Source organism: Bicyclus anynana, chromosome 7 (genome assembly GCF_947172395.1).
Source record: "Bicyclus anynana chromosome 7, ilBicAnyn1.1, whole genome shotgun sequence".
Classification (NCBI taxonomy): domain Eukaryota; kingdom Metazoa; phylum Arthropoda; class Insecta; order Lepidoptera; family Nymphalidae; genus Bicyclus; species Bicyclus anynana.
The window spans coordinates 10,002,483-10,015,737 of NC_069089.1; the positions used below are offsets into that span (position 1 = coordinate 10,002,483).

General features: G+C 34.5%; 1 protein-coding gene across 1 annotated transcript; it reads left to right on the top strand.

Moving 5' to 3' along the window:
* The first annotated feature begins 12 nt into the window (after nucleotides 1–12).
* LOC112055653 (adenylate kinase 7) lies at nucleotides 13–12,927 on the top strand. The gene is made up of 16 exons (XM_024095844.2): nucleotides 13–4,517; nucleotides 5,094–5,249; nucleotides 5,866–5,999; nucleotides 7,202–7,329; nucleotides 7,813–7,965; nucleotides 8,879–8,960; nucleotides 9,048–9,134; nucleotides 9,445–9,603; nucleotides 9,969–10,088; nucleotides 10,432–10,616; nucleotides 10,705–10,796; nucleotides 10,943–11,050; nucleotides 11,123–11,404; nucleotides 11,475–11,602; nucleotides 12,014–12,172; nucleotides 12,589–12,927. Exons 1-16 carry the CDS (start codon nucleotides 4,286–4,288, stop codon nucleotides 12,796–12,798), a joined length of 2,415 nt encoding a protein of 804 aa, XP_023951612.1. The 5' UTR covers nucleotides 13–4,285; the 3' UTR covers nucleotides 12,799–12,927.
* The last annotated feature ends 328 nt before the right edge of the window (nucleotides 12,928–13,255 follow it).

Consider the following 13,255-nt stretch of genomic DNA (forward strand, 5'->3'; position numbering starts at 1 on the left):
AACAGTACAATATATAATGATACATAATCAGTATTACGAGGAGATAAACTGAAAGAGGTGCCATAAATACTTATTGAAGGCAAGTAATTGGTTTAGTGAACTCTAGTGCCGCTAATGCTTTTAATAAAGATGTATGCTTTTAAATAATAAAAAAACTTTAATTCTAAATAATTCAGGAATCACAAAAAAATCTGAATAAATTTATTTACGTGTTTTTATTACGTAACTTTTAATGTAAACGATAATAGGTCAAAACAATTGAAATATTTGTTCAGGATTTAAAAACCACAAAAAGTTTCTTGTTAGTTAATAGTCTGCCTTTGAAATGTGCTACACATTCTTGCGTAGAAATAGCGAAGAACAAAACTTCATTCCAAAAATGCAGTGCAACTAGTGTTAAGTTGCCTTTGGTTAGTTAAACAAATGTAGACATAAAGAGTACCTAGTGTACAAGGGAGAACCATATTTTCAATGAATCAATCAGCTTAATATACTGAACGATATGTTTAATTCTTCTTTCTCCTAAGAGAAATCGAAAGTTCTTGTAAAGGGATGGTGTCTATCACGAACATTTCTCAGATTCGTTTGTTGTTATTGATCTGGTCATTGACTCGCAACCTTTATTTCTTACCGCCCCCTTTGAGAATATTGCGTCATCCGAAGTGCCCAATTTCCTATGAGTTAAAAATATTTTTTCAAATCGTCCAATTTAGTGAATTTTAAATAAATTGTTTGGGAGTCATCTTTTGGACTACTCCATCCTTTTAATCTTCCTACTTCCATTCTGTGCTACCTCAATGCATTTTAATTCTCTCTGGGCTATCCCTTTACCCATCGATAATCACAAACGTCCAAAAGGGGGGCGTTCTCAGATTATTTAGTTTCGTTCTTACGAGGGGGCGTTATTATTTATTGTCTACGTGGAGAATGGTCTATGACTATAGTCTAGTTATTGCTTAATCTTGCGGCCTTGTCAATAATTTACTATTATTTATTTATTAGGCTCTTTTGCAGCTTAAGACTGAAGATTAAAGTACCTAAAGTTATACAGCATTAATGTAATTTAATGATGTATCATTTACTAAACATTCCGTTTTGTTAAATTTTACATGTCTATTCCGTGACTCACGCACGGACTAAACACGCGATAATGTATTGCTACAATATACAAAACATTACTAATTGTATGTAATTTGTAAATTATCTACAAATCTAAATCCATATACCTAATATATATTTCTAAATACCTACATCTGATAGGGACAAGATTATAATATCAACTAAGTATGTTGTTCAAAAAAAGACTTAGTAAGTATACTTTAATGTCTGCTCAATTTTTAAACTATACATGTTAGGTACATGTATAGGTAAATGTGTTATTATATAAAAAAACATTTATTTCTTGAACTGAATACGACCACGAATAAAAAACATTTAATTTAGTACCTCTTGAATTTTAGTTGAGATTGAAGACCAAGTTTATTTCAACAGAAATACTAGATAGGCTGTAACTAGTATTTTCATTAAAATATAAACGTTATAAAAAAATCGGTTATTGAACTTTTTCTATATCATTTCGATCTAAACTTCTACCTCAACTCTTATAAATTATTCGGACCTAATCTCTAGCGTCAAAAGAAGGAAGCTAGTGTACAATTTGATTTTGATTTGTAAGTAAAAAAATTACTTTTGAGTATGTGACTTACCTACAAAATAAAAATCCTACGCTACACCCTATGTACATGTTTAGTTTAAGGAAAAAACGGTAGCTAATTGCATATTGTTCTATGTCAGACAGTCTATCTGACACCATTTACATTATCCATTTTTGTTATTAGGATTCTTGTTATTCTTACGTTATTCTCACACATAATCAAGGTACATATAGCGCAATTAACGAGATTGCAGAATTATATAAACATCTTTTCTTCTCTTTCGTATATTCTTACGCTTAGTGTACAGTACTACAGTACTGTACACGTAGGTATATAAAGTATATATGATCAAATTATTTTTTTCCTCGTTTCTTAACATATTCACATTTGTGCTTGAGTTGTGTACACAGAGTAGTAAATAATTAAAAGTAAACAGATATATGACATTCATCGCATTCCTATTAAAAAAGAGAAGTGCGATCTTATTTACTTATTAAGTTATGACTGTAAAGATACGAGATAACGTTATTCGATATTTTGGCGCCATGTCAGGCACAAGTCACAACGATGGTCCAAATAGGTATTGACGATTGTCAATTACAAACAGATATTTATAACCTCAAATTGTTGCAAATTATATACTACCTACATAACTAGTTACTTTAAAATATATTGGTGAAGAATGGTTTAATGGTTGTGCGTCGAAATGTCAAAATCTTATAGCTAATTTATTTACTTCTCTATTTAGGATAATGAACAGGCACAATGTGTAAAAGTGTTAGTTTCAGGTAAAAATAATTTATATTTAGAATCATCATCATCGTCAGTATTATCAGCCGATAGACGTTCAATGATGATTAGGGGTATGGTCAAGAATATCATTAAGTATAGTAGAATTAGAACCGAACTACTTGTAGGCTAACGCTAAAGGGTAACGATATAGAAGAACCCGCAAATTAGCGATTTCAAACCGCGTACTGTTTTTAGGTCTCTAATCATAGTGTGGTTTTGTAATTTGCACGATGAGGCAGTGTGAAATAAACCATGTGGTTTTAAAGACAGTCTCGTGATCCAATTCCATTGCCTTGTCACTAAGTTTCACACGCAAGGGCGATGCGATGGAGTGAGCTATGCTTTGAACATCTCAACGTGATCGAATCAAAAAATAACAGTTCCGCAGTGTTTGTCGATACTAGATAGACCTTGATGATTGATGACATCAAGCGGGTCAGAGAGAGCCGCTAAAATTAAAGCGGATCAAGACATTGCTGTTTGGAAGTCCTTATGACCAGTAGTAAAGACGTCTATTGGCTGATATATTGGTGATGAAATGATCTCATCATAAATATCCAAACGCCTGTAGGTAGTAGGAGTACATAAGTTGTCGGCACGCATTATCTAACTATGCATGTGTGTAACACGATACGGTCTGATTGTGCGTTAATCCAGTTCGCGTGATATGTACTAAACAAATGTACACGCTTGGGCACAGATTCCAACATTGAAATGACGTGGTTGATGTCACAAAATGTGGTTACGGTTCAATGTCATGTCATGTGTAAGCCTTGCATTTTTTAGCCGTTTACCCCGACTAACTACTTTGGTCAAGCATATTCGTGACCTTAGTCATAGTGCCTTTGTATCTGTACGGTACTTAATTATTTTTAAGTAAGTTAAGCTATAAACTTAATATATACTTATACATATTTTTCGTTGGTTATCTCAATAAAGTACCTATATATGGAACTTATATTCCAAAAATGTTGTTTTATTTATTTCTATTATTCCGAAGTTGTCCCGAATATAATAATCTACAACAAAAACTTGTCACTTTTAGTAATGGTAGGTAGTATGCAATGAAACTTCTTAAAATATCACCGAAAGGCAATAAAATCATTGCCAAAAGGTACTTACTTACCTAAAAGATAAATTCAACCAGGGATCGTAAGTCTTTTTATATCTACCTACATAATAAATGTTGTATTGAGTTGATCGTAAGTCATTTTATATCTACTTACATAATAAATGTTGTATTTAGTTGTAAAATTATTATTATTTGCCGCAATAAAATGAGGAAAATTTAATGTAAGAATACAATAAATTCGAATATATCTTAGTAATTTGTGAATGTTGGTAGGTAGTAGTAGATTTCAAGTGTCTAGAATTCTAGATCCTCAACCGTCCATGTTTAAAACTTGACTTTTTTTATATTTTGTACAGGATATCATGAGGAATCATATCTCCATTTGAGAGATCTTTTATGGCAACTATTCGCTGGAGTCTTTAGCTTGAAAAAAGTTCAAAAACTATAACTACATAAAAAAGAGTCTAAAAAGGACGAATCAAGAAAATAATTCAGATCGAAATCGAGAAATGCATACTTCATAATTGGCTACGGTTACTTTCCTATGGTAGGAGCTGAATACACTTTTTCCGAGGTATGTCTGGCTGTCGCATCACGCATGCTTTCGGTAGGTAAAATATGTGGTCTATACGACCTTCATAGGTATAGGAAAAGACAAGTCAGTAAATAGACATTTTCATACAATCAAAAATGACATCTTTCATGTTACCTTCCTTCAAATGAAAATTATTTCTTTGAATAATCATTGTGATTCACAATATTTATAATGAATAAATCTGTGGATAAATCTTCATTTTCTTATGAACACTTATTCTCGAGTAAACGGATTTTTATTAACCACCTGGACTCGTATCATGGAGAGTATTATCTGAAGGAAGTCTCTAAACTCTTATCAAGGAATGAGTTGGAATCGACCAAGCCATCATCACAGAGTATTGTTGGGGAGGATGCGGGACCTATGGTGCTGCCTTCGCCAAACCAACCATACGAAATCATAGGTAAATACGCGCTCATATAATACTGCATAATTTTGTTTAACCAATCGGACCTATGCAAAATGTTATGCCTGTCTCGGATCTACATTCATGTACATACTTTAATCAGCAAACGTGTCGCTATAGCTTGGCAACTTCGTTCGTAACACTTCCGATGGTCCGCGCGGGGCGGGGGGCGACTGATTCACCTCATTTCCCCGCACACACAATTTCACACCCGCTTAGTCTTTCCCTCCATCGCCCGCATATCATAGGAGTGTCATCAACGAACTTTAGTGGATGCTTCCGAACTCCGACCGCATGAAATTCGTGAAGTCGTGAGGCGCCACAGGTTGATAATTCTATACGTTACTAGCTATGTCCACCTGGTTTTCATTTCAGGCAAGTCCCATTTCTGTGATAATATTGGGATAAAAAATAGACTGCCCTGTACCAGACTGCAGAATCTGATATCTCCAAAATTTCATTCAGATCTTAAGCCGTTTGTGTGTGATTGTGATTGTGAAACAGTGATTGCAAATTAAAATTCCAATCGCATACTTACTGAATTTCAAGTATTTAATGCTTCTTCATGCCTAGGTACCGTTGTGGAACCAAAGATCAAGTCGTTGGATAACGTCGCCCGAATAGTTCCAACCACCGAATGTTTGACTCAAATGTTAACATGTGGAACTGTCATCTTCGATGTAAGCTGTGATAGAGGCGAATTACAAATTGCAATGGATTATTTGAAATGTGAGTAAATTTTGACGCCTTCCCCTGTTTACCTATCTAATAACATGACATTTTAATCCTTAGGTATGTACTACATAAGATTATGCGTGCGTATAAGTAGGCATTATGTAAGGCTTCGTGTTTGTGTTGTGTGACATTATTAACAGACAATACCTACCAAGGTGTGTAATAACTCCTAAAATTATTTGAATATTCTCTTTGTTTATTTTGTATTGTTATATACCTTTTGCAACTTTATGTGCTATGTACAGATCGGTTTTAAGGTGGTGGCAAAAATTTTAAGAAATAGGTCAACAGTTAAAATTAATACCACACTGGCCATTTGGATGAGCGCTGCCTTTAATCTGACCAATAGTTAAAAGAGCTCGTAATTTTTTGTTTTTAATTTTTTTATAAAGTCGGTTGAATTGTTTTTTAAAGATTTTATGTTATAAGTATGTTTCCTAATAGTATTGTTCCATTAGTAATGCTGTAGATATATAAGGATTGTTAGCCATAAAGAAAATATTTACCGCGATTGTAGTTGCAGAAATACGGAATATGTAGTATTTAAATAACCAACCAAGTCCCTCAGATCTCAGACTTGTTTCTGTATCATTTCGTAAACCTGTTACAGTATTAAAAGTGCTGTTAGAAAAGCAAGCACCAATCCACCCAGATGATGACGGAGACGCTGGCTATTCTAAAAAACGTTACTTGATTCTGGTATCGACTGTAATGACTTGGGCCGTTACTAAACCATTAGACCCGGTAAACTTTTTTACAAGCGTTTTGTTTGAATGCCATTATTCATCATTGACTGACAGATATACCATATTGTAACAAAAGTACACACAGACCTTTACTTGAAAGGTTTGCTCTATTCATTCTTTTGTCTTAAGATAATGAGATATTTCTTTTATTTACGCAACAGTTCTCTGTAGTGTACATAAAAGAAATATTTTCCATAGACTACTTACTTGTAAAATTTAAAGAATCCTACTAATATTATAAACGCAAAAGATGTTTGGATGTAAAGCGATTTGGCTGAAATTTGGAATGGAAATAGATTTTACTCTGGTTTAACACATAGGCTAGGTACTGTTCATCCTGGAAATATTCAAGGTTCCCGCGGAATTTGTGAAAAACTGAATTCCACGCGGAATAAGTCGCGGGCGTCCTTTAGTCTATCATAAAATTATTATTTGCATTTGAGGTAGGTTAACTACAGTGTATCAAACTAGGTTTCTAGTTTGATACAGTGTAGTTGGATATTTCGACCATCGACCCAGGATTTGACTCCTGGACCTCATGACTCATAGGCGTAGAGGGTAACCTCTGTTAACGAGGTAGTATAATTTCTTAATGAATTTGTCTTGAATTGGGCATACTTAACTTTATTGTTTTTATGCATTCGTATACAGTAAATCACCTAAAATAATAGGTGATAAATGTTTTGACCACCGAGATTATCATCTAGCCACTTGAGTCTACAGTAGATTAGTCTTAAGCAGGTCAAGGTTTCTGGTCAGTAACCTCCAATCCTCCACTGGCTTCGCGTTACAGTTAGCCGGTATATTTATTATCATTTAGTTAAGGTCTTACTCTTAGCTAAAATCTAAAAAAATAATGGAATTAAGTATAACAATTCATAGGACATCAATATACCTATCGCAAAGATAACACTTTTTCATCATAACCTGTTTAAAGTCACGATAATAGATTAGTCCAGTATCCGGGGAGCATTTTTACAATTGATTACTATCAAGTTAATTTTCCATGTGTAGCTTCATTCATCATTATCAAAATGAAACTACTAACGGAAAATTGACTTGATAGCAATCAATTGTAAAAGTGCTCTGCAGATCCTGGACTATAATAGTAGATCTAGAGTATAGCAGATCTTAGATTGGATCACACTGAGACGATATTTGGAATGCAATGTTGTAACTTTGTTATCTACTTTTATCAAGGACACCCCAGATATGCCTTTCATTGAGACGGATTTTCGTAAAAGAAAGCCACACCCAAACTACAAAATGCATTACGACGTTGAGAACGATGTTATCGGTATTGCTAGGAAGTACAAGTCACAAATCGGGTTAGTTTGATTGACACTAATTAAGGATTTTTAGAACTTTACCGTTATATTAACTGCAGAGTTCACACAGCAAAACCAGTTTTACCACAATACAAGCAAAAAAGGCACACCTTTGTCAATGACAGTTTCTAATAAATCACATGCGGTCAGAACAAAAATTATAATAAAATTAAAGATATAAATTTATATCTATATAAATATTATAAAGAGCTAAAGTTGTAGTGGTATTGAAGGGGGTAAGCTCTGTATTTATTTAACCGGTTTTGAAAATTATTTCGAACAATTGGCAACGCTGATTAATTTACACTACAAACATTCAACATCATAAGTAGAAAATATATATATTATGGATCAGTGACATTTTATTTAACATCATTGATACGGATGTCGTCCATTGCAAAATGCTGACAACATTTTGCAGTGGATCTAGCCTATGTATAATTTTATTTCTGACAAATGCATAAGTATTTTGGTATATGGCAGAGCCATCGTCATTGGATCTGGTGTCACCTACGGAGGAAAAGAGGATGTGCTGTTCTATTGGTTCGAGAAGGCGTGGGAATGCCAGAGGCTTTTGCCAATTATTGGTCGTGGAAGTAACGTTGTACCTCTCATCAATGTTCAAGATCTTGCTCAGTACGTATAATATAATCTGTAAGATACTATACCTACGAATTGAAACAATTTTTATCATTTGGTTATCTAAGCCACTGTAATGTAATGGCCACGTATTTAAAACGTAGCTTTAATGCCATATGCTCTGTGGTCATAACTAATTGGCTAAAAGTTGGATAAAATATTGTTATTATTTTGTATTAAGTATATAATAAAAAAATGATCCCAGGAAAAGTCCTCACCTAAATTTACCGTAAGTTCATATTACTTACGGCCAGTTTAAGTGGGGGTAAAATGATTATGTCGAACTTTTAAAAAAATTATTACCAGTGACAATTAGTTTGTCGATTTTGTATCATCTTTTAATGATGGGGTTACAAATCAAAAATGGCGCATGAATAACGTCATCCGTTGACAATGTGCATGTGCAGTTCATTACAGCAGGTACTTTACCCGAGTGGCAATGGCCATTACCAAACGACCTAAATGAATGAATAATTGTGCCGTGTTAGGGTTTAAAGGTTTTGTATTGAGTAAGTTAGGTACAGGTGAAGAGCCGTGGTAGCCCAGTGGATATGACCTCTGCCTCCGATTTCGGAGGGTGTGGGTTCGAATCCGGTCCGGGGCATGCACTTCCAACTTTTCAGTTGTGTGCATTTTATGGAAATAAATATCACGTGTCTCAATCGGTGAAGGAAAACATCGTGATACCAGAGAATTTCTTAATTCTCTGCGTATGTGAAGTCTGCCAATCCGCATTGGGCCAGCGTGGTGGACTATTGGCCTAACCCCTCTCATTCTGAGAGGAGACTGGAGCTCAGCAGTGAGCCGTATATGGGTTGATAACGACGAAGTTAGGTACAAAATGAGAATAAAAAAAAAATCATTATTGTACCTATTTTAATAGCCGCAATAATTTAGTCATGTTTTCCAGGATAGTTTACGACTTAGTAGTGGACTTTCCAAGGAAACTCTACTTGCTAGCAGTGGAACAAACTGTTACTAAACAACGAGAGGTGGGTAAGCTTTAATAAAGGTTAATAATTTTTTTTTGTTGTTTAAAGAATTTAACTAAAATATTTTTGTCATTTGTTGTCATTCAGATCATCAAAACATTAGGGCGGATTGTTGGTTCTGGAATGTTTAAATGTATACCACCAGAAGATGCGTTTCTTATTCCAGAAATTGATGTAAGTTGACTTCGGTGAATTTATTTGTAATTATTTATAGTAGTAAGTACAGCTTATAGTGGCGAAGCAAGTCCGAGGAAGCTGGTTCACAAACATGTATATATGTGCCGCCAAGCAGCATTGTTGTCAACATTTGGTTAGTATGATTAACGGTGTATAGTCGGACGCAATATTTATGACGTCTCGGGCTGCGGATGTCGCTACACGCAGGTCGTATATTAAAGTACGCTAAAATCAAGACGCATGAGGCGTCGGTGCATTTGGAAAAAGATTGATGAAATTCTGTAATTGTGACCAAATGTTTTTTCAGCAAAGGATTTTTGATTTGATGACATTGAATCTCTACATGGAGCCGACTTTCATTGTCGAAACTATGGCGCTCCAATGGGTGTCAGATTTGCCTTTTGCAGAAAATGTGCCTGCTCTTATAAATCAATATAAAAAAGAAAATGGATTAAAAGCTTTTAAGGTAGGATTAAGTTGTAAGAATTTAATTTTTTATTTACGCTTAGGTAAATAACTTCATTGCTCAAACAAAATTCCCCCAGCTCTTTGATGTAGCATTTCTAAGAAGTAAAAAAATATCAATTAAATTACTTAGGCATTTCCAAAATACCATAGTCGGACTTTTAAAAAATTCATTATGTATCATTTGACAATTACTTTGTAGATTTTGTACATATCTTTTAATGATCTTCCAGTTTGGAATAAAAGTAAAAAAAAGAAAAAGTCTACTTACCTATTCCTCTTAAAATTACCTACTTATAAACGGTATACGGTACCTATAAGAGTAGATATGTATACCTATTTGATAATAATTGTAATGTTCTACAGGTTATTGTTTATGGTCCGCCAATTGTAGGCAAGACAACATTATCGAAGCTTATTTGTGAGTCTTACGGGTTGCTGTACATATCTCCGGAAACGGTTGCGAACGACATTATGGAAGATTTGGTACCAACGTATTTGATTTATTAGTAATATTTCTAGATTTAGGAAAGTTTTGCTTATATTTCGGTGCTAGATGCAGGGCTGCTGAAACCTGAATGTCCAAACGTGTGACACAAGACAGCTAAGCCCAAAAAAAGTACGTCCATCAGCTGATAACGATGATGGTAATGAATGATGATATTGAGATGCTGTTGATAATCAACAGCACTCCATACCTACCTACTCAGGAGTAGGTATTAGTACTTCTGAGTAAGTGGTAGAATCTTGCACAAATACCTTTTAACTCAAGATGAAAGTAGGTGATCTGTGAAAAATAGAATAGAGCACAGATAACAGATTTTTGTAGACGTGGCGTGTAAATCACTGGGAAAATGGTGAAACTGCTGATTTGCCCATGCCGATTGGTGAAGAAGATGAGCATGCAAACTCCGAAGACGATGCTGGCGAACAGGAAGCGATACAGGAAAATGCCAAACAAACCCTTGCATTATTAAAAGCTGGACGACCCCTAAGCGAAGATGAGATATTAGGGTGCGTGTATAGTAATGTTATTATGGAAATATGTGATTGTACAATTATTATTTACTTAATATTGTTACAAGACTCTCAATTATTATAGATATCTCCGTCAACGCCTTTTATGTCGAGAAGCTTTAAACAAGGGATGGGTGCTAGATGGTTTTCCGACAAACCTTAATCAATGTTCCATGTGTAAGATTTTTTTAAATATCTATTCGTTCTTAAACCCAGAATGTTTTCAAATAAATGTGCCTTGTATTTTTCTGCTAATCTCATGCTACAATGCTCAAATGATATGTAATAATCAACTGCTACAACTAATGTTATGTAATTTTTAGTATTTGAAAAAGGGGAAGATGATTCAGATGTAGAAGATGAAAACGACGAAGAACCATTTGATGAAGATGTTGATCTCTACAGTAACGTACTGAGAAAAATGTTACCAGGTACTTTACAGACTAAGGCTTTTAATAAAAATAATCTAGTACTGAAAATTAAAATTTATTATTGATTTATAGATATTGTTGTATCATTAGAAGCTACAGATGATTTTGTCTGCGAGAAAGCAATGCGTCAACCCGAAGATGATGGTCGATTAGATGAAGAAGAAGTGTTAAAGCGCCTTAATGAATTCAGAGCTGGTGATGCACGTGATGTCACACCTCTGAATTATTTTGATGAGCTGGATATACACCCATTGATAGTACCGGTAAAAGAGCACTCAGATTATGATATGAAAAGCGCTTATTCTGCCGTTGCTCTGCGAATGGGAAGACCCTGTCGTTATGGAAAACTTACTGGTATATGCTTATTTCATTTTTAAAAATAAATATTAATTTGCTTATTATACGTATATTTACATTAATTCAGCCAAAATTGAGGCGGCAGAAAAAAGGGAGAAACAAGAAAGAGAAACTCTTCGCGGTATTGAAGAAAAGGCAAAGAAAGAACTAGAAGAGAAAATGAAACAAGAGCGTGAAGAGAAAATGGAGTACTGGGTAAGCCACATACATGATGCGTATGATCTTAGTAATATTTCAGCAATCTATTTCTTCAGAATTAATCAGTAGGTAATTTTAATTTTACATTGCAATTGTCACTATATGAATGAAATTGTACGCTCCATTCTGCTATCAAAACTAACGTTCGTGGATAGTGATTTCTTTACTAAACACATATCTAGTGTTCTGTGTTTCAGTGTATTACGCAATGTAGCAGTGTCGTACATAATTTTTAGAGATTAGGTACATACCTATATTATAAAAAATACATACAGCCTAACACACTCCTCCTTTTTGGAAGTCGGTTAAAAATGACCTAGTATTCTATAATTTTATGCTTATTGTTAATATTATGTTTGTTCAGAAAAAAATTGTTATTTATTTAAATTCTCATTCTTTTCATGTTAGTCTGAGTTATACGCGCTGATGCGTGATGAAGAGGAAGCAGCTTTAGCGGCTGCAGGCGAACCAATGAGGAACTACCTCGTGAATAACATCTTCCCAACGTTGACTGCTGCGCTGCTAGAAGTGGCTAAACTTCGTCCTAAGGACCCTATTGATTTTTTGGTAAGTTTTCATTGACACTACATACTTAGTTACTGTAGACCTGGCCTAGTTTGCGTCAACACCATATCTCCTGCCGAGAAATGTAGTAAAATAGTCAACCTTGATGTTTCTTGTATACTAAGCCTACTTGTAATAAATGAATTTCGAACTTTGCAAAACACAATTTGTCGACCAATAGCGGTGGAATCATTATTGGTCGACAAAATGTCTTTCTCTCGTCATGAGATATTTCTATCAACGACATAATATCTCGTGACGAGAGAAATACATACGACTAATAGCGGTGGAATCGAATATCTAATATTTTGATATCGTACCATCGCACTGAAAGAGTGTGCGATAAATGCGATTTTAACCGCTATTGGTCGACAAAATGCCTACAGACAAAATAGATGACGAATATAATGCGCTTTCAGGCGGAATACTTGTTTAAGTTAAATCCAAGTGGGAAAATGCTAGAGCCAGGATATAATCTCCAAGCTGAAAAACTATTAGGCAAAATCAAAATACTCGATGACGCAATCAAAGACTTGGACATTAAAATCGAACCATTAATACCTAAGGACATCGAATTTGGCGAGGCGTCCACTTCGAAAAAGAAAATTAATAGAATGAGCTCTTTGTAGACTCGGAACCTGTGAGACAACGAATCTCCTGATACGTTATGTTTAATTTAGGTCTTTTCTTTGAATTAAATAATTACAAAATACTCCTCTTGAGTCTTCTTATCTTATATGTGAAGTAGATTTAAGGATACTTTTAAAAGACTCTTTGGCTTTGTGGTGGTGAGATTGATTTGTATGTGACTGAGGTGCATCAGGAAAGCAGAAACCTTTTTAGGGTTCCGTAGTCCACAAGAAACTTATAGTTTCGCCATATCCGTCTGTCTGTCTGTCTGTCCACGGCTTAGCTTTGAAACTATTACCACTAGAAAAGTGTAATTTAGCATAAGTAAGTCTTTAGGTACGAGTACATCAAAAATATCGATAACGTCTTAAAATAAAATCATTAAAATTATTGTTTTCAGGGTAATCATGTAAAGTGAGGATATTTTTTTCTCATCTATCGCCGGATCTCTATCCA

Excerpts from the sequence above, each read along its gene's own strand:
- LOC112055653 (XM_024095844.2), top strand. The coding sequence starts at position 4,286 with ATGAATAAATCTGTGGATAAATCTTCATTTTCTTATGAACACTTATTC. Across the intron at positions 9,604-9,968 it reads ATGGATTAAAAGCTTTTAAG|GTTATTGTTTATGGTCCGCC; the intron begins GTAGGATTAAGT and ends AATGTTCTACAG. Across the intron at positions 11,603-12,013 it reads AAGAGAAAATGGAGTACTGG|TCTGAGTTATACGCGCTGAT; the intron begins GTAAGCCACATA and ends TTTTCATGTTAG.